This window comes from Hydractinia symbiolongicarpus, chromosome 15, assembly GCF_029227915.1.
Source record: "Hydractinia symbiolongicarpus strain clone_291-10 chromosome 15, HSymV2.1, whole genome shotgun sequence".
In the NCBI taxonomy this organism is placed as follows: domain Eukaryota; kingdom Metazoa; phylum Cnidaria; class Hydrozoa; order Anthoathecata; family Hydractiniidae; genus Hydractinia; species Hydractinia symbiolongicarpus.
Window position 1 is genome coordinate 1,492,183 of NC_079889.1, and position 23,354 is coordinate 1,515,536.

Here is a 23,354-nt window from a genome sequence, read left to right on the forward strand (position 1 = left end):
GCAAAAGATTGTGGAAAAAAAATTGGAGTGTTTGAGTTTTTTGAAAGATTGCTTCTGAAGTCCAAGGGTTAAAAAATAAATAAATGAGAAAAGGGAAGAAGGTTTATACATCATAGTACAGCAGAATAGCTGGTAAATTGAACAAGGGGTAACTTAAATATATTTTATCTGGATCAATTTGATCGATTAGTTTCGCTCGTATAAGCGAAACCTTTTTTGGAAAACCACTTTAGAGTCACCAAAGCTCAGTTTTAAACATTCTTAATCGTTTTATTGAAAGTTTTTTATGCAGACAGGGCTGAGCGCGTGTTCGAAGGGCAGCCTAATGCTTTCAGGGTAAAGTAGAGTCAGAAATGAAAGTTGTTGTATCCTTTGCTTTGTAATGTTTTATTAGATTCGAGATCTATATTAGCATGCTCACATGATTATGATCTCAGAAAAAAAATGTTACTTTGCGTCCATTATTTGCCCAAAAAACAAAAGCAATAAATTAATAAATAATAATGTCCAGTATAACGTCCTTTTGTGGCACAGAATGGTTAAAAAGAGATTACAGAACCTATTTATTCACAAAAATAAATAAATAATTATGCAGTGAAAATCATTTTCAAGTACTGTAGCACTGTTGGAACACGTGAAGTAAATCAGCTGTAGATACCATGTAGAAACAATTTTGCTAAACTGCTACTATGAGCTTCTTAATGTAAAACTTGTGCTATATCGGTAGCGGCTAAAAATATATGGAATTACTGCTTTTTGGTATCTTATCGTTTGAGCTAATAGTACTCTTTTGTTACAGAGGGTTTTTAGGCATATAAAAACATTTATAAGTATTCTCAAATCTGCCAGTAAGGAAATACTAAATTTTTTCCAATCACGATTGCACCAAATGTAAAAATTAAAATTTCTTTTAAAACGTCAGATATATGAACATCATAGTTGCCAGCATCAAATCTATTGTTGATTTGTAGTGAAAAAAACAGTATCAGTCGTAGAGCAAATGTACAACGGCTTCTCTTCGTCATTTTAGTGGGTTTTTTACCTTTTTTATTTAAACTAATCAGTTTCTTCTTTAGCGTTTCGATCTCAATTACAATCACTTTTTATGTTACAGGTACATCTGTAATACCCTCCTAATATTTTGAATTTATGATACTGTCATGGTTCTTGCTATACCAATGAAATTGTTAAATAAAATGTCAGAAAAATTTCTGAGCTCTGTAATTTTGATACATAATATAATGACAGCCAAGCTGGAAAAATGTGCACATAAAGAATTGATTCAAAGGATAAAGATATTGGATTTGCATACACAGTTAATGTTGAATGTCTATTCCGACTGTCAGAATCATACAGAGACGTTTCTTCCAAAATCAATAAAAAACTAATTCAATTGTCATTAGGAGATTTCAAATATGTATGATTGTGTCGTAGCTGGTGCGGTTTTTAAGGCATATATAAATATTAAATTTAAAAAAACCTTACTAAAGTCAGGGAACTTTCAAGCGTTTCATTTTGTCAATTTTCTAAGTTTTATAATGGCACTATAAACGTGACTTGGCTTTTCACAAATTCGACAAAATAGATCTATTAACACGACTTTTAGAATGTCCTATTGTTAAACTGTTTGACGAACGTAAATGCAAATTCATTTATTTACTCATGAAGAAAATGTTTTCTACTGTTTTATATATGCAAATGTATACAGCAACTATAATATTGATTATCATTATCACATGTCAATGCAATGTCTTTTTATCTAAAGTTTCTATTGACTTTTCTCGGTCTTGTGGCCGTCGTATTTGTCCTGTGGCAGTTCTAAAATGGTTTCTATCTCTTACTTTGACAAGGACTGTTGCTTAACTAAGGTCTGTTGGTATCTCCTAGTTTAACTAAGAGGAAGCAACAGCCTTTTTGTATGGAACTTGTGTGGTGAGTCCAAGATGTCAAAACCTTGGTCTTTATTTTTCTGTAGCAACCAGGTAAACTTTTAAGCTCATTCCTTTTTAATCACGGTTGTTGTCTTATGGAATTCCTTTTTCAATAAAGAAAGTGTCAGAAACTATTACTGTTCTTAGAATCCTTGTTGTTTGTCTGTTCACTTTTATGTGTGTATTCACTTCAGTCTCACTGTTCAATATCAGTTGCTTCCTTTTTGTAAAGAATTAGGCCCTGCTTTGTTTTTAAGGTCTTACTGTCAAAAAGCGTGTGAGTGTTCTCAATTTCTCATAGGAAAGTAATTCTTTAATATCTTATTATCAGACTATCAAGCTGTGAAAACTGAAAAAAGGGTTCAAAGACTGTTGATTCTTCAGAAATGCGTATATTACGAATTATCAATAACAGTTATAACGTGTGGGGACATATGTAATCAAATAGTTACAGAATCTAGATATTACATTTCCAGAAATTTAATTTTTAGTTTTTGTCACAATTTATTTTAAATGCTATTTCTGTTTAAGTATTGACTGCACATTATCTTCAGCATTGGACACTTACATGATTTTAAAAGTTAGTTTTGAGAAATTTTACTTTGTTTTATCAATCCCAAAAACGTTGAAAACGCTCACAAGTCAGTATTTCCTGGGTAAGAATAGTTTACATTGTACCTATCCCGGGCATCACTATTTCGTGACCTTTAGCAAAGAGTACTGATTCAGCTCCTATTTTAAGCAAAATGCGACCATTATCATGGGCACTAGTCATTAGCGCATAGAAAAATCCACGGGTTTGCTTAGCGTATTCTGGGCATCAGATATTCTTTAGTCGTACATATCCCAGACATCGTTATTTCGTACATCTGTAGCACGAAGTAGCTTTTCAGCTAACATTTTGAATAGAATGTACGTATTATTATAGAGACTAGTCGATAGCCCGTAAAAGGGCTATCGATTATTGTCTATAATCGACTAGTCTCTATAAAGCAAAAAAAGGTGTTTTCTGGTTGTACGTATTCGGTGATCTGATTTTTACAGTCACCGCTATTGTGTGTATTGTAAGCGCAAAGTAGCGACTCAGGTACATTTTAAACATAATAATAAAATAATAATAAAAAAGGAATAGTCTTTCCATGAAAATTCACTTATAGAATATGTTCTTGCGTCGGTATACTTGTTCCGCTTGTCACAATGAAGTAATTACATTACTTCGTATGGGTCTGAAATAGAACTGCGTGTAAATTTTTGCCCGGTGGACATATTTTCCGGATTAATATTACGTGCATTTTCCTCCATCTTTCAGCATGAAGCAAAAAAGATTTCTCCATAGAGTGTCTGACATAAACCTGCGGGTAGTAATTCTAAACACACGTAATGTAGCTTTTATTATAGAGACATAACAACATTTATGCAAATAACTTGAAAGCAATTACCAGAACCAATTGAGCTTTATTTAATTATCTAGATGTAGGTGACCGTTATTTCCTTTTCGGTATCCAAAGAAAATATTTTGTTGCTTGGCTATTAAACTTGTTTAGTTTATGTTGTGGTCACGAGTCAGCATATTTAGATGTCATAATTACAAGTTGCAACTGCAAACGTAGGTTTTTACTCATCAACGACTTTTTTCATGTTATAAGTGATATAGCAAAATAAAAATACTTTAGCTTTATAAAAAATAAGTTTGAAAATACAGGTTAGTAAAAAGTTGCTTTTTTTTATTAATTAACTTCTTCCAGCCTTTATTTTAACTTTTCCAAATATTTTAATTAGCGGTTTTGTGCTCAGTTATACATGATTACAATTTATAAATGTGGTTTTTTTGTTGAATAAAAACGGTTTCTCAACATCCTTACCATGATATCTCAATTATTTATTTTTCCTTTTACTACAATCAGCTCTGTAAAAGTTGCACATAGTTGGATTTTTTCTAAGTTTTTATGTTCCTGTTACTATTTGCTGAAGAAATATCTCCCAAAATATATTTAAATAAATTGTAATTTATTATTCGTGATGGTATCATAAAGCAGTCATTGCATATATTAATTTAAAAATTTGCAGTAATATATTTTTACAACCAAGTTTACTTAACTGTGCTGTGGTTTATATTTTTTTAATTTACCTTCAAAACAAGGCTATAGGAAAGCATAAAAATATTTGATTTTCCAGTTTTATTCATCTTTGGTATATTCAAATAGATGACAAACTTTTATAAAGTGTTTTTCATTAAAATCATTTTTCCACATTCGCAACAATCAGATATTAAATTGACGTTTACACAACTTCTGCCTATGGAATTTTGTTGCAAAATTGAAACTGTGAATTAGAGGAAAGAGGATTATTTTAACCTAAGATATCAAAGGTGAAATGAGAGACAGGTTTTGTAATTTTCCATATGCAATTGATATCAAAGAATTTGAAATAGTCAACTAAAATTTTCTTACAAATAAAAAAAAACACTTTAGTTAAGTATCAGTCTTATTCTAACACATTCTACGATCTTAGTTTTTGTGTTTATATCCTTGTTAAGTGAAAAGCCATTGTTGGCATGGAATTAAAATCAATTTAGATTTCTTGTTATGTTAAAAAAATGAATTGTCATACGTACGTGTTATCGTGAATTTTTAATAGTTGTTATTTTTTTGTAAACTGTATTCATTTTTTAAATTTATTTCAAGAAATTTTAAATAGAATCTTAAAAATTATTAAAACGCATAGTAAGGGATCTCAGTAAAGTATTGAGGTACTTTTTGTTAAGAGATGAACTGGGTATAAATCACTGCGCATTACTCACGTCCACAGCAACGTATGAAAATAGTATCACGTTTTATATAGTACAGAGGAAATATTGCACTGTTAATCACATCCAACAGGACATAAAAACAGAAAGTCTGAGAGATTAAAGAATTTGTTGATGTTACGTGTTGTGGCAAAATAATTATTAAAATGTATTAGAAAAATGTTTTATTATTCAAATAACTTTTTACTTTAGCTAGAAAGTATTCTATACGTCAAGATCAAAAATGACATTGAGAGTTTCTCCAGAACCAGCACCAAACTTTACAATAGCTAGAGAAGTTTTAGGGATAGCTTGGCCGCTGCACTACATATTTTTTGGTATATTCTTTGCAATATTGTTTTTCTATACACTAATTAACATTTTCAATCTGTTGAGATCAGAAATGTTTCAACGTCGAAAGATTTTTCTTGTCATCAATGGCATGTTATGTTTCCTTTGCTTTGTCATGGCTTCCAGTTTATTTCTTGATCCATATGAGTCTGGTGAGCATATCGAAGAAATACATTTTCGTGGTGTTTCCTTTATAATTGTAGGTTTACGAGTTCCATGTATCACTGCTTCGTTTTCTTTGATCCAAATATCGTTACTGGAAGCTACAAAGTTGCAGTTATATTCAAAGAGATTACAAAGTTATACATTTCTATCAGTTGTGATTGGCTTTCACTTTTTCTTGGTGTTCACAGCTGACCTTATCCTAACGGTGTTTGCAGGAACAACTGTTTTTTTACTGGTATGTCAAGTCTTTTTCCTTTTTATTGGCGTAATAATGAGTGTCACCTGCATATATTCTGGTCGCAAAGTCATCTCACATTACAGTCAAAGTAAAATCAATCTACAACAGCACATTGGTATGGGATCCTTAGAAAAGAAGGAACCATCCAAAAGTGTATCTGCAATAACCAGTCCATATATCATCAAAAAACTCTTTGGAAAGTCTAATAACAAACCTAGTAACATCAAGAAAGTTATTTTTCAAGATAAATCAATGCGCAAAATTGCTGTTTTAAGCATTTGCACAGCCATATTCAGTCTTGGTATTTCTGCGAGTATTTTGTATTCGTTTACTTTGACTACAACGAAGACGCCAGATGCGATGAGGTGGTTCGTTTTACAGAACTTGTTGCGAATATCAGAAGGAGGAATGGTTGCTACTATGGCATATATTGTTCGAAGAAATATCTCATTCAGTTGTTGTAAACGCTCGCAATAACTTCACATTAATGTTTTAACAAAAATGCTATTTTGTGCGACGGTGATCACACTGGCTGAATAAAAAGAAGACAATAAGAAAAAAATAAATATGAATAAAACAGGAATCAAACAAAAGAAGGAAAAATTACTCTTTTAATTAAATAGATGGTGTATTATTTTAAATAGATTTTTCAGACAACCTTTCTAACAATAATTCACAAGCCAATCAACTAGTCTTATGTATTAATACGCCAACTATCAGCGTGTCTGTCTGTGACAGGGAAATTTAATATATTTATTTTTCTTTGGAGTAGCCGCAAAATTATGTCTTACTTGTTACGTTACGGCACGATATTAATGCATTCGACTGACGTCAATACATTCACTGAGATTACTAAAGCCATTGTATTACACCTTTAAGCTTGAAGTCTAATAATTTAGAAGCATATAGACACAACTGAAATCATCTCCTGCATGAGTAACTAGGAATATTTTTACCTTATGAACTAGTATTGATTGACTGTGGCTGCTCAAAGTAAGAACATAGATATAAGAAATTATATAATAACAAGTTGAAGGCTTCAGCCAAAAAACGATAAAACAACAGTACGGAGATGTCAAATATTGGCTTAATTTTTCTGCACGTGAAAAAGCCAACGTACAAGGACAATAATACTGCTAGTGAAAAGAAGTAGAGTATAAAAAACTGAAGGCTTCGTCATAACGCAACAATCGTGTGCATAAACGTCGGTACAAAATTTTTTATCAAAACATAAGCCATTAACAATTTACTCACCCTTTTACGATGTTCTCAGGGTCTCTGAAAGAAGAATGGGGTGAAGGGAACGAATTTCACACGATTTTGAGGTGAATTATTTTCAAATATACTGTGAACATAATTGTTACTTGCTATATTAAACTTTGTAGCATGTCTCGCGTTTTAGTAAATAATGTTAAATGCAAAAGAATTAGCTTTAAAACTGCTGCCTACGTCATCTGCATCATGGCATTCACAGAAATACATTTTTAACGTTTTATGTATTTTGGCCATTTCTTAAAATTAGTGATTTAGGTATTACTTTTTCCGAATTAATTCTTGAATAATATTTCGCTTGTCCATAAATTTGTACATTTGACCAAAATCCGCGAAATCGACGAAACTTAATACTAGCACAAATCAGTTCCGTTAAGTACACATTTTTATTATCTAATTAAAACTAATGAGACAATGGAGCATTTTAGCCAACTTTTACAAAGTAAGCAAAAAGCATTAACTCACGAGTCTTTTTTTAATCAGTCAGTCTTTTTAATAACTCCTTATTGCTGTGTTATATGGTTATGAAACTTGAGTTTTAATATTTATCTATTAGACACCTGCATGTCAAATTTTTAGGTCCCATACCTTTCAGAGGCTTTGATATTGGCCATTACTCGAAACTACCCCTAAAAATCTCTATGAAATCCTTATAATGGGGAAAATTTAATAACTCCTGTTAAGATTATCCTTAGAACTTGAAACTTGCAAAACAACTTTGTTCTATTAAGAAGAATAATTTTGCCTAATTTGGACACGTGATTAATCCGATTTCCCAATTTTGTCAGATTTTAGCCGAAAATCGGAAAAAACTGGATTTTCGGGCAATTTTTGGCGATTTTTTATGCGATCCACGTAAAAACTGGAAAATATGTTAAATAAGCTTTCAAAAACTTTAAACAGAATGCAAAAATTCGCTCCGCAACAAAAGTAATTATATTTTAAGCAGATAGTTTTATTTTTAATAAATTTCAAGCTTCTGATGACGTCAGAGAAAATGTGTTGACGCAAGCAAAAATTTATTGCTGCCGTTTTGTTCCTTTTATAACGTACCTATAAGTGTGCCAAATTTGATTCCATTTGAAAAACCTTATGAAAAGTTATTGAGGGAGGTGGAGGATTCCGGTCATAGTATGTTCGAAAAACCCGAGACCGAATAGGGTTAAACATCTGAGTATCTTCAACTCACGGTGAAAATTTACATGTCAAGTCTTAAGTAATTTGATCAGAATTAAGATAAAGATAAAAATATCAATTTTTAGAAAGACATAAGGTTTGAAAATTGGTTAAAAAGCGTTTCAGACGCAAAATTTGTAAATAGGAAACTGTTTGTGCTGTCTCCATACTAGCAATACCAAAAAACGTCAAGGATGTTTTCATTCTGTCTTTCATACGGAATAGAAAAGAAAGCCTAGTACTTCTTTATGGGAATATTAAGGTTATTTATTTATTTATCTATATTTATACAGGATAAAACATTTTAGATAAAATATCTGCTTTATAAATGTGTCCTGTTTAAAAAAATAGCTAAAAAATAGTTAATATTTGATTAAAATCTAAATAAAAACGATATGGGAAAAAATAGAAGAAAATGTGAAACAAAGGGCAGATGAAATAATTGAGTGTGGACACAAACTTTAAGTAAAGACGCTCCTCAAATAGGACACATTTAGAAAACAAAGAAACAAAATTTCATAACATACACCTAAATATAATATTGTTTTAATTTCTTTTTAAATGTTACATAACATTTTTCTTTTCTAATATCTAATGACAACTTGTTGTATGTATCAGCACCCATGTAATAAAAAGCACTTTCGCATTTACGTCTGGCAAGCGTAATGATAACTGCTTGTTGCGTGAAACCCTTTCGTGATTCATCAACTCGAAGTAACTGTTGAAGCTGCTACAACTCTCTCCGTCAATACATCTACGAACTACGCAACACATATTTCTTATTATCAAACTTTTGATTGTTGTAAAACGTTTACATTTTTTGCGACATTTTTCGATATGTTGTCCAGAGACACAAGCCTTTTCTGTTGTGTATTTGTAAATTCAAGGTTGATGATACTGTTAAACTTGATAAGAGGTAGTATCATCATGTTGTAAATGATAGTAGCAGTGTTGTCATCAATTTGCGATCTCAATGCTGATAGGAGACGAAGTCTTGTTGAAGCTTTCTTGTAGGCTGTGTCAAAATTCACCTGCATGGATAGTTTTGACTCCAGAGTCGAAGCTAAATATTTATACTGGCTTGTCGTGTTGACTTCCACAAAATTGTAAAATAGCTTGAGCTTGTGGGATACTGAATTCAACTTTTTTCCGGTTCCGAATAACATTGCTTCCGTTTTTCCTCTTTTTAAGTTAATCACAAGATCATTATCGATTAGGTACTGTTCGATATTTTTTAATTCTGAGTTCAAAATATCTTCGATATAATTTACATTTCTTCCAGCAATATAAACCACTGTGTCGTCAGCGAATTGGATAGTACGTGCTCTATTAAGCGAGGTCTCAAAATTATTGGAGAAAATTAAAAATAAAAGCGGTCCTAAAATAGATCCCCGAGGGACTCCGCATTTTACATTCTCAGTGGTAAATCTCATGTTATCAATAACCACCTGTTGTGTACGGTTGAATAGGTAGTGGGTAAACCATCTACCTCTTTGCCACAAACACCATATGCGCAAAGCTTTTTAAGCAAGATGCTATGTGAAACAGTGTCAAAAGCTTTCGACAAATCAATGAAGATTGCACCAACTAAATTTCCTTTATCAAGCTCTTTTCTGCTGTTATCAGTAAATAACGTCGCAGCTATGTCCGTGGAGCAATATCTACGGTAACCAAATTGAGAACGATATAATAAATTATTGTCTTCTAGACAGCTCTTAAGTTAGCTATGAACTGCTTTCTCAAGTACTTTTGATAGGCTTGACAATATAGATCGGTAGTTAGCGTCGGTAATTATTTGGTTCAGATGGTGATCCTGATTTAAAAATGGGAGTGATCAGTGCATGTTTCCAATCTTATGGTACTTCTGAGTTTTCTAATAATAAGTTAATTAAACAACACAGTGGTTCAGCAGTCTTTCAAAAAAGCTGGCGGAAGATGATCCGAAGCAGTTGATTTTTGACGCTTAAGCTTTTTTAGTTCTTTCTCAACAAATATGCGTGACACATAGTTAAATTTAAATTTCATACATGTTCTTAAAAGTGACTGTTTTGGTTTTTTCCAGATAAAATCTTTTAGGTAAATAGATTTTAATTTTAACCGATGTGCCATGTTAGAGAAAAATGAACATAATGTATTTTCTTTTTCGAATTTATTGGTAGTTGTAGTTGCATCATTAGTAACTTTTCTCATCTTGGTGGGTATTATGATTTTTATAGTGTCCCAAAACTTTTTTGGATTTCTTGAGTTTCGACTTAACAGATCCCTACTGTAGTTACCTTTAGCTTTTCGTAAGTCAGTGGTACATTTGTTGCGAATTTTTTTGTATGCTTTCCAATCTGCTGCTACGTTTGTCCTACGGGCTTTTCTACGGGCTTTATCTCTCTCTGTCATGAGATATCTGATGTTGTTGTCAATCCATGGGCAGATTTGACCCTTGACCCTATTCTCAATTATCGGTGCGTGTTTGTTAAATACGTTAAGAAGTGTATTCTTCAAATAAAGCCATGCTTCGTTAAAATTTTTCATTTCGTACATTGGACTCCAGTCGTGATGTCTAAGCTCCTCGTTCATATTGTCGCTGTTGTACTTTGCGTAGTTCCTACTTTATACATTTTTCGGCGGTAACTTATCTCTCTTGATTTTACGCACAAAGCCAACCATGTCGTGGTCACTAATAGAAGTTGGTATTACGTCATTGACATAAGTACTATCCGTGCGAGATGTTAAAATATGTTAAAATACAGTCAATTAAAGTTTTTGATGTTTCGGTTACTCTTGTCGTTTTAGTAATAATTTGTTTTAGTCCATATAAATTGAATACTTCCTTAATATGCTTATTATCGTTTGCTTTCAAAAAAACAACGTTTATTTCTCCCAGAAGATTCACTTCTTTTGATTCAGTTATAACAATAAATAACATATCATTAAGGAATGTTTCAAAATTACGTGGTAGGTGTTTCGAACCAGCCGGGGGTCGGTACAATGATCCAACAAGAAATGATTTAAACTTTTTCAATCCAAATGCACTCCAAGTCACGATGTTCTAAATCAAATCTACTTTTTCCATTTGATTCGGTTGGAAATATACATACTCCTCTGAAAAGTTAAAAGTTTCCTTTTGAATTTTTAAATCCCTTTAAGATACTTATTGTTGACGAAAATAAATCTTTACAAATCACATAGTAGTAATCACATCTTTAACTAAAACAGCTATAACGCTGGTACTAAATCAGAAAAGCGTATGTTTAAAGCACGTAAGTAGTATAAAAACCTTTAAAATATTATATTTGCTTTTATTTGAACTTTTTATTTATTTTTTTTTTTCTATTAGAAGTAAGTAATCTCTGGTGTATACATTGTTGTTGCTTTTAAGTAGAATGGATTTTTATTTGTGAAGAGTTGTATAAGGTAGAGAGGATTAATTAACTTTTGTTTGACAGTATTTGCACTCTTTTTTTAATTTTTTTTTTCGTTAAGGCATATTTTTCTTTACTTTTTAGTTAGCTAAAGACAGTAGTTACATGCGTTGTACAAGCGTCTTCCAATTTTTAGTAAAAATGTCTAAAGTTTTTACACTTTCAAGTGTTTTTACTGGTACGTCTTTTTTATTATGCTTGCCATTTATTGATTCACAATGTATATCTATCTGGCCTGCTTAACATGTACGCAACAGGTCCTAAGGGCCTGGTAAACCTAATACTACCCTAACGACTAAGCTAACACAGCAGATCTTCTAGCACAAAATTTGGCACAGTTGACATAAATTTAAATCTTTGCACGTTAATTACTATCTCGCCTGCGAGGATAGTATTGGTTTCCAACTCGTAACTAACTAACTAACTATGTCCCAAATGGTCAATTGCAACGTCACAGATTTAAACTTCGTACCTAAACTCTCTAAGTACTTGGAATGACGTTTCAGACCAAAGTTGGCATTTGTTTTCGACAAAATTTGGCACAGTTAACAAAAAAGTATGCTGAACATAATGGTGACATCATAATTTGATTTTTGTCAGGTAAATGTCATTTTAGGCCAAAATTGGTCCAATAATTGAAGCCACTTCTTTTTCGACAAAGTATAACGTATGCTGAACATAATGGTGACATGAAAATGTTAATTTTTTGTCAACTAAATGCCATTTAAGACCATAAACGTTTCCATGAATGATAGTCTGTATTTTTTGTTAGCAAAATTTGTAGAATTGGGTAGCATTGTCGATGTTTCATACAGTTGTGCATTTTTAATAGCGAGATAGTTTATGCAGCGCATGCATCTTGTTGAAATTTGATAAACACATGCTTCAATAATTTACTCTGAGTTTTGCATCATCATTACTTAGAGGTCCCAAACAAGTTTGACTTAGTTTTACCATAATTGTTAATTTTAATTGTTCATGACAACAAAATGTTTTCCTGTTGTTTTTATTTTCTTTTACGTCAAAGCGCCCTAATACTACAATTAATGTGCCGTGTGATTGTTTGTTTTTAGAGACGGATTAAAACAGTAGGTTGGGACAGACTAAATGTTCAATTAGATGAATATTAAGTACTTTTTAGGAATTAACAATAATTTTTAAAGGGTCTAGAAACTATGACTCAATAAGCAAGAATTGTAATTAGAGTGGGTTGTAATTGACACTCTAATTGTTGCATCATTAGTGAATAAGGCTGTTAACAACTTAGTAAAGTGGTAAAGTTCTTTTTCTTGTTTGTTGAAATGAGTATACTTTAGGACAATAACTATTTATTTAAATAATTATAAATATTTATTTGTCACTTATTGCTCAAAAACATTGGGACTATACTCCTTTTTTGGTTGGTTTTTCACGAAAGTTTAAATGAAGTGTGCTTTGATTTTTGCAATGGACAGCCCTTTATTTTAACCTTACATACAGAAAGATTGCCGTGAGATCGATTGTCTTTCTCTTTGCCAATTTTGTCCTGTACGTAAATTCTCACATGTTATTAAATTAAATTAGCAATAGCTTGTGACCAAATTTTGCCAATTTGCTAAGGGCAGTTTATGATCATAAGTATGCCCTAAATTTCCCCTACTGTTTGAAACCTTTGCTTAATAAAGAACCAAACGTTTATGATCTAATCATGCGCATAGGTTAAAAAACTGGATCATTCATTAAGAATGGCTATAAGTTCTAATGGTGATCAATCATGTTTTTTACTATCATTCTCTGGAGTGAACAAAATACGTCATGCTTGAAAGTAAACTTTAAAACAAAGTATTGTAATGGTATGGGTAAGGTAATGTTGCTCCTGATACATTTAGGAAAAGTAAAACATTGAACAGTGAGACTCTTAAGAAATGATCTAATTATTGTTTGGAGAACCCTGCCGATCAGAATTATGAATAAATTTGATTTCGTTGAAAATGAAATATCTGCGATGACTTAATATGCTGTTTTTAATTTAAATTAAAGTTAAATTGCTGCGAAATCTAAATCAGATAACCCATCGTAATATCTGCGATTACTGACTATATCGTTTTTAACCAAAAAGTTAAATTGCTCTAAAATCTAAATCAGTCTCTTTGCCAAGAAATTCAACTATGTAACGTTTTGTTACGTTGAAATTATATTTTTATCTTTTTCTTGACCGCAAATTAATCGGTAGCAATTACCAACACCTTAATTATAAAATTTGATTAAATTATTTTGGAAGGTGTTAAGCGGAAAATATTTTTTTCCCATTGTTATACCAAAATGTGGTTTGTTGCGTGGGTATGTAAGACTCGTATGATCTTGGGGCCATGAATTATTTTTAATTTGAATTTAATATATATGTGGTGAAACTGCAAAAGAAAATACGTTGTGGTGAGTGATTTATCTGAGATAAACATATATGTAAAATAGAAAGCACGGGTAAGATGGAGTTCTTTATTGTTTGTCATTTAATTTTAATTTTATTTTTTTTTCATTTTAATTTCCCAAAAATTTAATAGGGTGTTACGGCTAGGCCTTTCTATAATACTAGTAGGTGGCCTGTGGAAAAATCCATGAGTTCGTCTGGTCTTTTTATAACACATTGCGTGCGTCCCGCTACTTTCGGTACCGTTTTGCGTGATAGACAGACAGACAGACGCATACAAGTATTATGATATGGACAATATAGATTTCGTGTAAGGAACCACAAAGTACATAGCAATTACTAAAAGTTCATACTAACACCACTAAAATTAATCTTTAATTTCTACTTTCTTTCTTATAATAAGTTATAACAATTATTAGAGATTTTCTGTTATATCTTAGGTCAACAACTTTAAAACTTGTGGCTTTGTGGTCTCATAAGACATAATCCAAAAATGAAAAATCTTATTGCCAGCGATAGCGATGTATGTTTATGCGGTGTCCTTTGTTCAGGTAGAAGATAGCAAGTTTTAAGCAATTCTTTGGAGATAAATACTTTTTTTTACATCTGCGAAAATTTTACGCTGTGCTGTTGAGAAATACTACCTACCGTCTAAGTACTGGTGACGTTCGAAGATTTTTTACTTGATTTATAATTCATTCTAGTGTATGCTTTTTGGAGAAAATTTTACATCTCTACAGCAAGACAACATGTAGGTTATAGACTTTTCTATTGGCCGAAAATTACTTTTGTGACTTATTATATATGGCGTAAAAAGCTGAATTATTTCCAATGTCTTTTTTAAACTTGTTTACGTTCCCTCTACTTTCTTCCAATGTAAACTTCCATTAACCCTGACAATAGACATTTTTATTCTTTCTCGTGTCAAGGTCACCAAGTCAAAAAAAAACGCATAAGAACCTAAGGTGCCTGGTTTCATAGTTCAAAGGATTACCGAATAAGAACTTTTCAACAACACGCAAATCCCGTCAAACTAACAGCTTCACTAAACTGCATTGTTTATTTTTAGATCCATTCTGACATAAATACCGCTCAGGATAAAGTCGAATAAAGGATGACAGGTTTGAAGGTATCTCCGGAACCGGCACCAAACTTTACAACAGCTAGAGAAGTTTTAGGGATAGCTTGGCCATTACACTACATATTTTTTGGTATATTTTTTGCAATATTTTTCTTTTATACGCTAATTAACATTATCAATTTATTGAGATCTGAAATGTTTCAACGTCGAAAGATTTTTCTTTTCATCAATGGCATGTTATGTTTTCTTTGCTTTGTCATGGCTTCCAGCTTATTCCTTGATCCGTACGATTCTGGGGAACATTTTGAAGAAATAAATTTCCACGGCATTGTCTTCACAATCGTTGGTTTACGTGTACCATGTATCACCGCCTCCTTTTCTTTAACCCAGATATCACTACTGGAAGCTACAAAGTTGCAGCTATATTCAAAGAAGTTACAAAGTTATACGTTCATATCATTTGTGATTGGTTTTCACTTCATATTAGTGTTCACAGTCGACGTTATTTTAACAGTCTTTGCAGGAACAATTGTTTTTTTACTGGTTTGTCAGGTTTTTTTCCTTTTCATTGGAGTTGTAATGAGTGCTACGTCTATATACTCTGGTCTAAAAGTTATCTCGCACTACAGTCAGAGTAAAATCACTTTACAGCAGCATAATCAGTTCGATATGGAATCTTTCAGAAAGAACAATCCTTCAAAAATCGCATCCGAAGTAACCAGTCCACATATCTTCAAAAAACCTACGAAATCTAGCGACATTAAGCAAGTTATTTTCAAGATAAATCCATGCGAAAGATTGCCGCCCTAACGATTTGCACCGCAATATTTAGTCTTGGTATATCGGGGAGTCATGTCTATTCATTTACCTTAAATGATAAAAGGACGCCAGATGTGGTGAATTGGTTTGTTTTACAGAATTTGTTTCGAATATCAGAAGGCGGAATGGTTGCCACTATGGCATATATTGTTCGAAGAAATATCTCATCTAATTGCTGTAAATGTTGGTCATAACCTGCAACAAACCTTCAATGATACTTACTTACTTTATTGTCTTCCAGAAAAACAAACAAGCAGATGTATAGACAGACAGACATGCATATATAAAGGCAAAGAGACTTCAAACATATTAAAGCCGTGAGTTTGGTAGCGTTGTAAACTTGATAACTTAATATGTTGCGTTATAAGTATAAACACTGCCGTATATCCCAACCGTTGCTAAGAATCCAGAAATTCAGTTTCTTCTATGATTTCCATTAACAGTCAACTTTATGTGCTATTTCATGCCCAATGTCTTCAGCAAATATAAATTCGTGCTAAGTCTAGTCTTTGGAATATAATTTACGGTTTACATCCAAATCCATTTTTATGATCAACCTAAAAAAAGATAAAGAACTGTGGTGAACAACAACACATCTCACGGTTATTATATCAGATTGATATTGTACTGTCAAGATGGAAAGTATATTATTTGTTGATTTCTACCAATAGAACCAGAGGAATAAATTGTTCCAAGGTAGTATTTCTACAAATGTATTTTCATTACCTACTATTTCACTTTTATGGTAAGTTTAAATTTTAAAATGGTTTATGATAATGTATTTTATGTAATAAAAATTTATACAAAAATGTAGTGTTTGTTTTCGTTCGTATACTGAAGAGAAATTTAAAAAACAAATTTAGTGATTTATCATCATTTCTAGTTAGTTTTAGAACACTGACGTTGCGTACGTTTTTTCGTGAGTCATGGTGTAACAAGTAGTGGGGTAAGATTAGGCATTTTCTTTTAATATCTTTAGTAACGAATACTAATAATTTGTCCTTTTTGTGAGTTTATCAAGGATAGTTGAACATGTAAATTATTTGAAAAACATTTTTATTCCAAAGTTTATGGTCCTCTGTTCTAGTTCTTTTATCGTTCGAAAATGTATGATAACGTCATCTTTGGCTAAATCACACCATCCAAGTTTATATCCAAATTGTTATCTAATGTGCTATCAGTTACAACAATTGCACTAAGTTTTTGTCAATGTCTTTTTCTTTTCAGAGTATCTAAAAAACTCGATCTGGATAAGGCTAAACAGGTTAAGAGAAAGACAAGGCTACCTACCTGCAATAAAGCATATGAACACTAACTTCAAAAAAATTGAGGCGGTTTATATCTACTTCGTATTTAAGCCACGTACATACAACAAACCCAAAATAAATTAGGGATGACAACGCAAGAAGTGGTTCCCATATATTTTGACCAGAATTGTAGTTAAAAAAGTAAGGCAGAAAAACACAGATTTGTGTTTAAGAAATTAGCTAGCTAACTGCCACAAAAATTTCCGACTTTGTAGCGTTTTTATTTTTAGATACTGCTACAAGTCCAAAATTGCCACAGTTCACAGCAGGCTCTTTTGCCCCAATTTCGCCATATATAACCCTTGCCGAATCATGGGGTGCATTATTTTATAATGCAAACATTGCAGAAAGTGCAGCTAGCGCATTTTTGACGTTGGTTACTCAGCCTACAAAACCTTTTCAGACTACCGGTTGCAGAAAACTGGCCAAGTGATTTTCATTATAATTCATTAATTTTTTTTCACATTTTTTTAAATTATTTTGCCAATTTGTTGAATTGACATTTCAAAAGTTCGACAAATTTGTATAAATAATGGCCACCAATTACACTCTCCTAAATAGATTATGAATTTGGAAAGATTATGAATTTGGAAGCAAAAAATTCGGATAAAATCGGATAAATTGAATGCGACAAAATGGATGGTGTATTGTCCGCCACTAAAGTAAGAACCTTCGGTGCAGTGTTATGGATAAAACTCGCAAATCTTTATGTATCTTCGCTTGTATAGATAACGGCGTTGTGCTGTGTATTTACACCAGTTGCTATGTATTATATCAAAGGACATATTTACCATATGTTGCTACTATCAACTGAAATCATGACGCCTAATTGAATGATTTTTCTGTCAACGAATGCTGTCTGGGTACATATACTTCATAAAAACACGCTTGGCAGGAAACATGGTAAGTCATTAACATTCTTAATATTCCTATTGGTGATGAGATATATACTATTATTACCATTTATAACGATATTAAACGGAAACACTCATATTAATACGCTCCCAATACTGTATTTTTTGGTCCATTAAGTTTAATACTTCAATAAAATGTCTTTAAACCCAGTTTACACACTTTTGGACTTATATTAGTGATTACAGTATTATTTGAAAAATTTCCTCACTGAGGTGTAGAATTAAATTAAGAATTATTCGTCAAGAAAAATCCAAAATTTTCCTAGAGGTCGTCTTGACTAACAAAAAAGGGTTTTTTAACATATCAGTGATTGATCAGCGAAAATAATTTCTTTCAATCTAGAAACAGGACAAAAATTGGTACACAATGTTAATTTTTGCTCATTTTAGTATTTGGATCCATTTTACTCAAGAAAGGCCGACGACGCGACCTGCGCCTTGTTAATTGTTAAATGTTAATTTGGTTATTTTTTCAGTAATTTAAAGTTTGTTATCCTGTCTAATTTTAGAAACTCATTAAACAATTATACAGAACCCGTGATCTATGTCCATGCCGAGTTTAAAGGCTCTCTAAAAAGTCTCTATGAAAAAGGTTAAGATTAGAGTCAAATAAATTCCTAAAAAACCGTAAATGTATTAGAAACTTTTCATAAAACTAGTGATTTTTGGCACGTCTTGAGTAATAAACAGCCATTTCCTATTTGCTTGGATACAAAATCACTGTATTGTGTTTGATTGCCATGAAGCGGTTGCGAGTCAGCATAACTGAAGATGACATAATTAGACAAGACCATAAAAACGTAGGCTCCACTCATTAACAGATGCAACTAAAGTTTAGTTTAGTTATAGAAAATCGTGTTTTAAAAAAACTAAGTATTAAAAACATAAGAGTGTAAGTTGGAAGCTTGTTTTTCAGTTTTTATATTGTATTTCTTTTTTATTTATCTTTACCTTTGCTTCTGACTACTTTTTGAATTAGTAGAACAGGAAGTTCTTGCGTGGGTGGGGTCCATTTTGTTTATTTTGTAAGTAGAACAGAAAAACATAGCAGTTTTTAAGGATACGGTAACCCCCTTCAGGGTCATTTTTTTTTAAAAAAATATTTTTTTTTTAATTTTGATTCTTTGGCATAATTTCCTGATATTTTTTAAAAAAGAATCAAAAATATTTATTGTTAAGAGGGATAAAATGAAGAAAAATCTTCTTTATCTTTTAGTGGGTTCAATAGTGTGCTCAAAGTTTAAAATTCCTTAAATATACTTAATCTGTATAATAATTAAAGAGAGTTATGCAGAACGAATAAAAAATTGCATCTCTACATATAACATAGGAAACATATACACTTTAATATTCTATACAAATATATTATTATTTATCATCTATAACTTTTTAATTTATTTCTTTATTTTTTTCGCTTTTATCCTGCTATGTTATGTTATCCTGTTGTCTGTTTAACAATAACTAGACTCAAAGTTCTGCGAAAAAACTTTGCCTTTAATTTTAGATAAAGTATTCATGACTATTAATTATTCATAACTTTTAAGTGGGTGTAACCATGATTCTTGCAGGTAAAAGCAAAGGTCTTTGATTTGCTTTTTCTCGAAATAAAATTTTCAGTCGTAACGGTATATATGTTTGTCGAACACTCCCCTCCATCTTGTCGAAATTGTACGAAAACAAGTTTGTTGCGACAATTATATCTTTGGCTGCAAAACTTTGCTTTTTTAACGCAGAAAGTGAGGAAATATCGAGTTATTGATCTATCATGCTTAAAAATAGATAAATCTGTCATAAAACAGCTACTGTGACACAAAATATGCTATATTTTTGGAACCAAGTGTTGTTTTGAGTAAGAAAAGCAAAGTTTTTTAGAGCTGAATAAGAGCTTCGCAATGATGTTTTTTTCAACGAACAAAAACTTTACTGGGGGGAGTGTTCGACAAAATGAACTGGAAGGGTGAATTTTTGTATATAATTTTTTTCCTTTTTTTTTTGGATTTTTTTTATGAAAATATTTTTTCATCATTCTATAGATATTTTATTTGGCTTTCAGAACATATATATTTGCTAGGGTTAATAATAGCGAACAGAGGGGATATTTTAAATATACTGAGTATGTGTCTCAGGGGGTTACCGTATCCTTAAATAATTTCATTTGTGATAGTTATAAATATATTACTACATTGTTCATTCAGTTTTTGTAAATATATTTTTCATCTATGTACTGGAATAAACAAAAAATTTGCTTTTATTTAGAAATTTACTGTAACACATCCTTAAAGAAAAGGAACCGACTGGTTTGTTTCAAATAGTATGTTTAAGTTAATACCATAAGAAATAAATTATTAACAAATAAATATTTTTTTAATTTTGTGTGTTTTATTTAAGTATATTATATTTTATACTTCTGTAAGCTGCTATAAATATGGACCATATTCGCAGGAACTTACAAAAATCCGCTTGACTCTAAAAAGCGTTAAGAAGACTTATCCTCAAATATCTTTCTGTTGTGTTTATCCAAAAGATTATAATATACAACGAGATTTTTTTCTTTTTTTAATTTTTATACCACCGTATCTCCTTGCCAACATACAAATCATTTTTAATAATAGACGGTAGTGAAATAATTTAGAATGTCTCGCCATTGTGAAAAAAATGAAAAACGGTATTTGTACTTGACATAAAATTTCTCTATTGTTTCTTTCCCTTAACAAAAAGTCGCATCAGCTTTTTATTTTGCTTTAAAAAATTTAAAATTATTAAAAAAAATAAATGGAAACCCAGTAATAGAAACGTATTGAGATATAGTATTTTCATTACTGAATATTTCAGTTCACTGCACTACATATTTTTTGGTATATTCTTCGCAATTTTTTTCTTTCATACACTAATTAACATTGTCAATTTGTTAAGATCAGAAAAAATTCCAACATCGGAAGATTTTTCTTGTCATCAATACAATGCTATGTTTTCTTTGCTTTGTCATGGCGTCCAGTTTATTCCTTGAACCATATGAGTCTGGTGAACATATCGAAGAAATAAATTTTCGTGGTGCAGCCTAAATAATTGTTGGTTTACGAGTTCCATGTATCACTGCTTTGTTTTCTTTGATACAAATTTCGTTATTGGAAGCTACAAAGTTGCAGTTATATTCAAAGAGATTGTAAAGTTACAAGATCATATCAATTGTTATTGGATTCCATTTCTTCTTGGCGTTCACAGCAGACATAATATTAACATTTTTTGCAGGAACCACTGTATTTCTGCTAGTATGTCAAGTTTTTTTCTTGCTAATCGAAACTATGATGAGTGCGACATGTATATATTCAGGCATGAGAGTTCATTTTGCACTACAGCCAAAGTAAAATCATTTTGCAAAAACATAATGATATGGAATCTTCAGAAAAAAATCATTCTTTCAATAGACTAGTTTCAATAACTAATCCATGCACCATCAAATCTCCAGACATTAAAAAAAGTCATTTTTCAATATAAATCTATGCGCAAAATTGCTGCTTTTACCATTTGTACCGCCATGTTTAGTTTGGAATTTCAACAAGTATTTTGTATTCGTTTACCTCGACCAATACAAAAACGCCAGATACAATGAGGTGGTTTGTTTTACAGAACTTGTTACGAATATCAGAAGGAGGAATGGTTGCCACCATGGCATATATTGTTCGAAGAAATATCTTATTTAATTGCTGTAAATGTTGGTCATAATTATCTTTGATTGGAATTCAAATATAGAACGAATTGTCACGTAAATATTATAAACAACATAACTAAAAAAATGAAAAAATGAAAAAAACAAACAAACATGGAAAAGTTATTACATTATAAAAAATATGCGATTAAACCTTTATATCGCCTAAAATACACAGATTTTTTGGCTTGTAATACAACCGTCATTTTGTGTAAATACATGTATGTTAAAACATTTATTTTAAAATTCTTTGTTTTTACTTGTGGTGTAAAAAATTATTCAAAGATAAACGTCTTAGATACATGCTTTTCTAATACATACATGTTTTTATTAGAAATTTGGCGTGGATTTAGTACTAAAAATTTCTATGTAACAGCAAAGTGGCAAAAGTATTTATTTACATACGTGATCTGACTGTAAAACAATATTTCAAAAATAATTCGACATGGAGGACCCCAGCTGTGGACTTCTTTTTCGCCTGAATACATATGTGGGATCAAATCGTGGAAGCTTGTAAAAAAATTGATAAAAATATGAATCAAGAAAAAAAAATTAAGATGAGCGTAAAATGATTTTTAGTACATATAGAGGTAAGGTGTGGTAAAAGTTTGAATTTTCACTAATTAGAGTCACAGCACCATGCAAATAAATATATCCTTAAATCCTGTCCATCTTCGTTAAAATTACATGTTGAAATATCTTTCAAAAGAGCTATTGTTTTATCAAGTTAAGTGTTCACGTTGTAATAAGTGCTATGGCGACCAGATAAGCCTTCATTAAATATACCGTATAAGAGAACACCCACAAAATGGTGCAGTGGCGAAGCACATGATTTCGTGTAGCTGTGAATTAAAAATGACATAAGCATCCTTTGTTCCAATAGCAAATCAAGTACCATCCAATGAAACTTATGCTTTGATAAATAATCAATTAAAAAATATTTTCCCAATACTAAAGATGAATAGTCGATCACTGGTCATAAAAATATAAAAAATATAATTATCTCCGGGTGATTATATCATACGTCTCTTGATACGTCTTTTAATTAATATGTATTGATTTATTTTATTTTAATTGTGTTCTAAGTATGTTACCGTGAGAGAAAAGTTCTTTCTGCATTGGCGGGTTGTTTTAATATTTGTAATAATTTATATATTATACATACTTTATATACGAATAATTTATATACTACCTTTTTAAACTATTCTAACTGTTTTAATAATTGATTTCAGATCTGAAGATGGATGTAAAATGTTGTATTGAAAGATGTTTTAAGAAGTCAAAACATGACGTCATTGGGAACAGAAATGACGTCATTTCGCTTGAATAATATCGGTCTGTATTTTACTTCCAGTATCCATTATGAACCCTTGGTGAACAACATTTATATATTAAATATTTTTTTAAGAAACACAAATACTTTTCTTATAATAAAAAATAATTTACCAAAAATTCCTGTGCGTCGGTAGTGCAGTAACGCCTGCAAATAAGAAACATTTTTTGTATTGCAAGCTTCAACTAAAGTTACGAACAGTTACAAAATTCCCGCACTCAATTACGTGCCCAATAAAAGTTATACGTAGCCAAACACAAGAAACACAACAAAATTCAATAGAAAATCATGGGTATTCAATTGTTTATTCTGTTGCGCATGCTATCTGCTTTGTCTATCTGGCGCTGGCCATCATAAATAGCGTAGCGAGAAAACAAAAGTTCTTCTACCTTGTCAGTTATGCTTTTGAGTAGCTGTGTATCATACCAGTGTTGTATTGTTAATGCTTAGCTA

The 23,354-nt window shown here is 31.4% G+C and overlaps 3 protein-coding genes across 3 annotated transcripts; 2 read left to right on the forward strand and 1 right to left on the reverse strand.

Moving 5' to 3' along the window:
- Positions 1-4,413: 4,413 nt before the first annotated feature.
- LOC130628990 (uncharacterized) lies at positions 4,414-6,689 on the forward strand. The gene is made up of 2 exons (XM_057442070.1): positions 4,414-5,054; positions 5,271-6,689. Exons 1-2 carry the CDS (start codon positions 4,961-4,963, stop codon positions 5,945-5,947), a joined length of 771 nt encoding a protein of 256 aa, XP_057298053.1. The 5' UTR covers positions 4,414-4,960; the 3' UTR covers positions 5,948-6,689.
- A 1,568-nt stretch (positions 6,690-8,257) lies between these two features.
- On the reverse strand, positions 8,258-10,489 carry LOC130629229 (uncharacterized). The gene is made up of 5 exons (XM_057442368.1): positions 9,946-10,489; positions 9,408-9,559; positions 8,710-9,366; positions 8,487-8,645; positions 8,258-8,269 (listed from the first exon to the last, which is right to left on the reverse strand). The coding sequence occupies exons 1-5, from the start codon at positions 10,487-10,489 to the stop codon at positions 8,258-8,260; spliced, it is 1,524 nt and encodes a 507-aa protein (XP_057298351.1).
- A 4,321-nt stretch (positions 10,490-14,810) lies between these two features.
- Positions 14,811-15,716, forward strand: LOC130628989 (uncharacterized). Its single transcript, XM_057442069.1, has one exon. The coding sequence runs from the start codon at positions 14,856-14,858 to the stop codon at positions 15,630-15,632; it is 777 nt and encodes a 258-aa protein (XP_057298052.1). The 5' UTR covers positions 14,811-14,855; the 3' UTR covers positions 15,633-15,716.
- Positions 15,717-23,354: the final 7,638 nt, after the last annotated feature.

Bases quoted from the DNA above. Each gene is read 5' to 3' on its own strand.
- LOC130629229 (XM_057442368.1), bottom strand. From the start codon at position 10,489: ATGAACGAGGAGCTTAGACATCACGACTGGAGTCCAATGTACGAAATG. The intron at 9,367-9,407 runs GTAGATGGTTTA...CGTACACAACAG, and splicing joins ATGGTGTTTGTGGCAAAGAG to GTGGTTATTGATAACATGAG. The intron at 8,646-8,709 runs GTTTGATAATAA...GAGTTGTAGCAG, and splicing joins ACGTTTTACAACAATCAAAA to CTTCAACAGTTACTTCGAGT.
- LOC130628990 (XM_057442070.1), top strand. From the start codon at position 4,961: ATGACATTGAGAGTTTCTCCAGAACCAGCACCAAACTTTACAATAGCT. The intron at 5,055-5,270 runs GTATATTCTTTG...TTATAATTGTAG, and splicing joins GCTGCACTACATATTTTTTG to GTTTACGAGTTCCATGTATC.
- LOC130628989 (XM_057442069.1), top strand. From the start codon at position 14,856: ATGACAGGTTTGAAGGTATCTCCGGAACCGGCACCAAACTTTACAACA.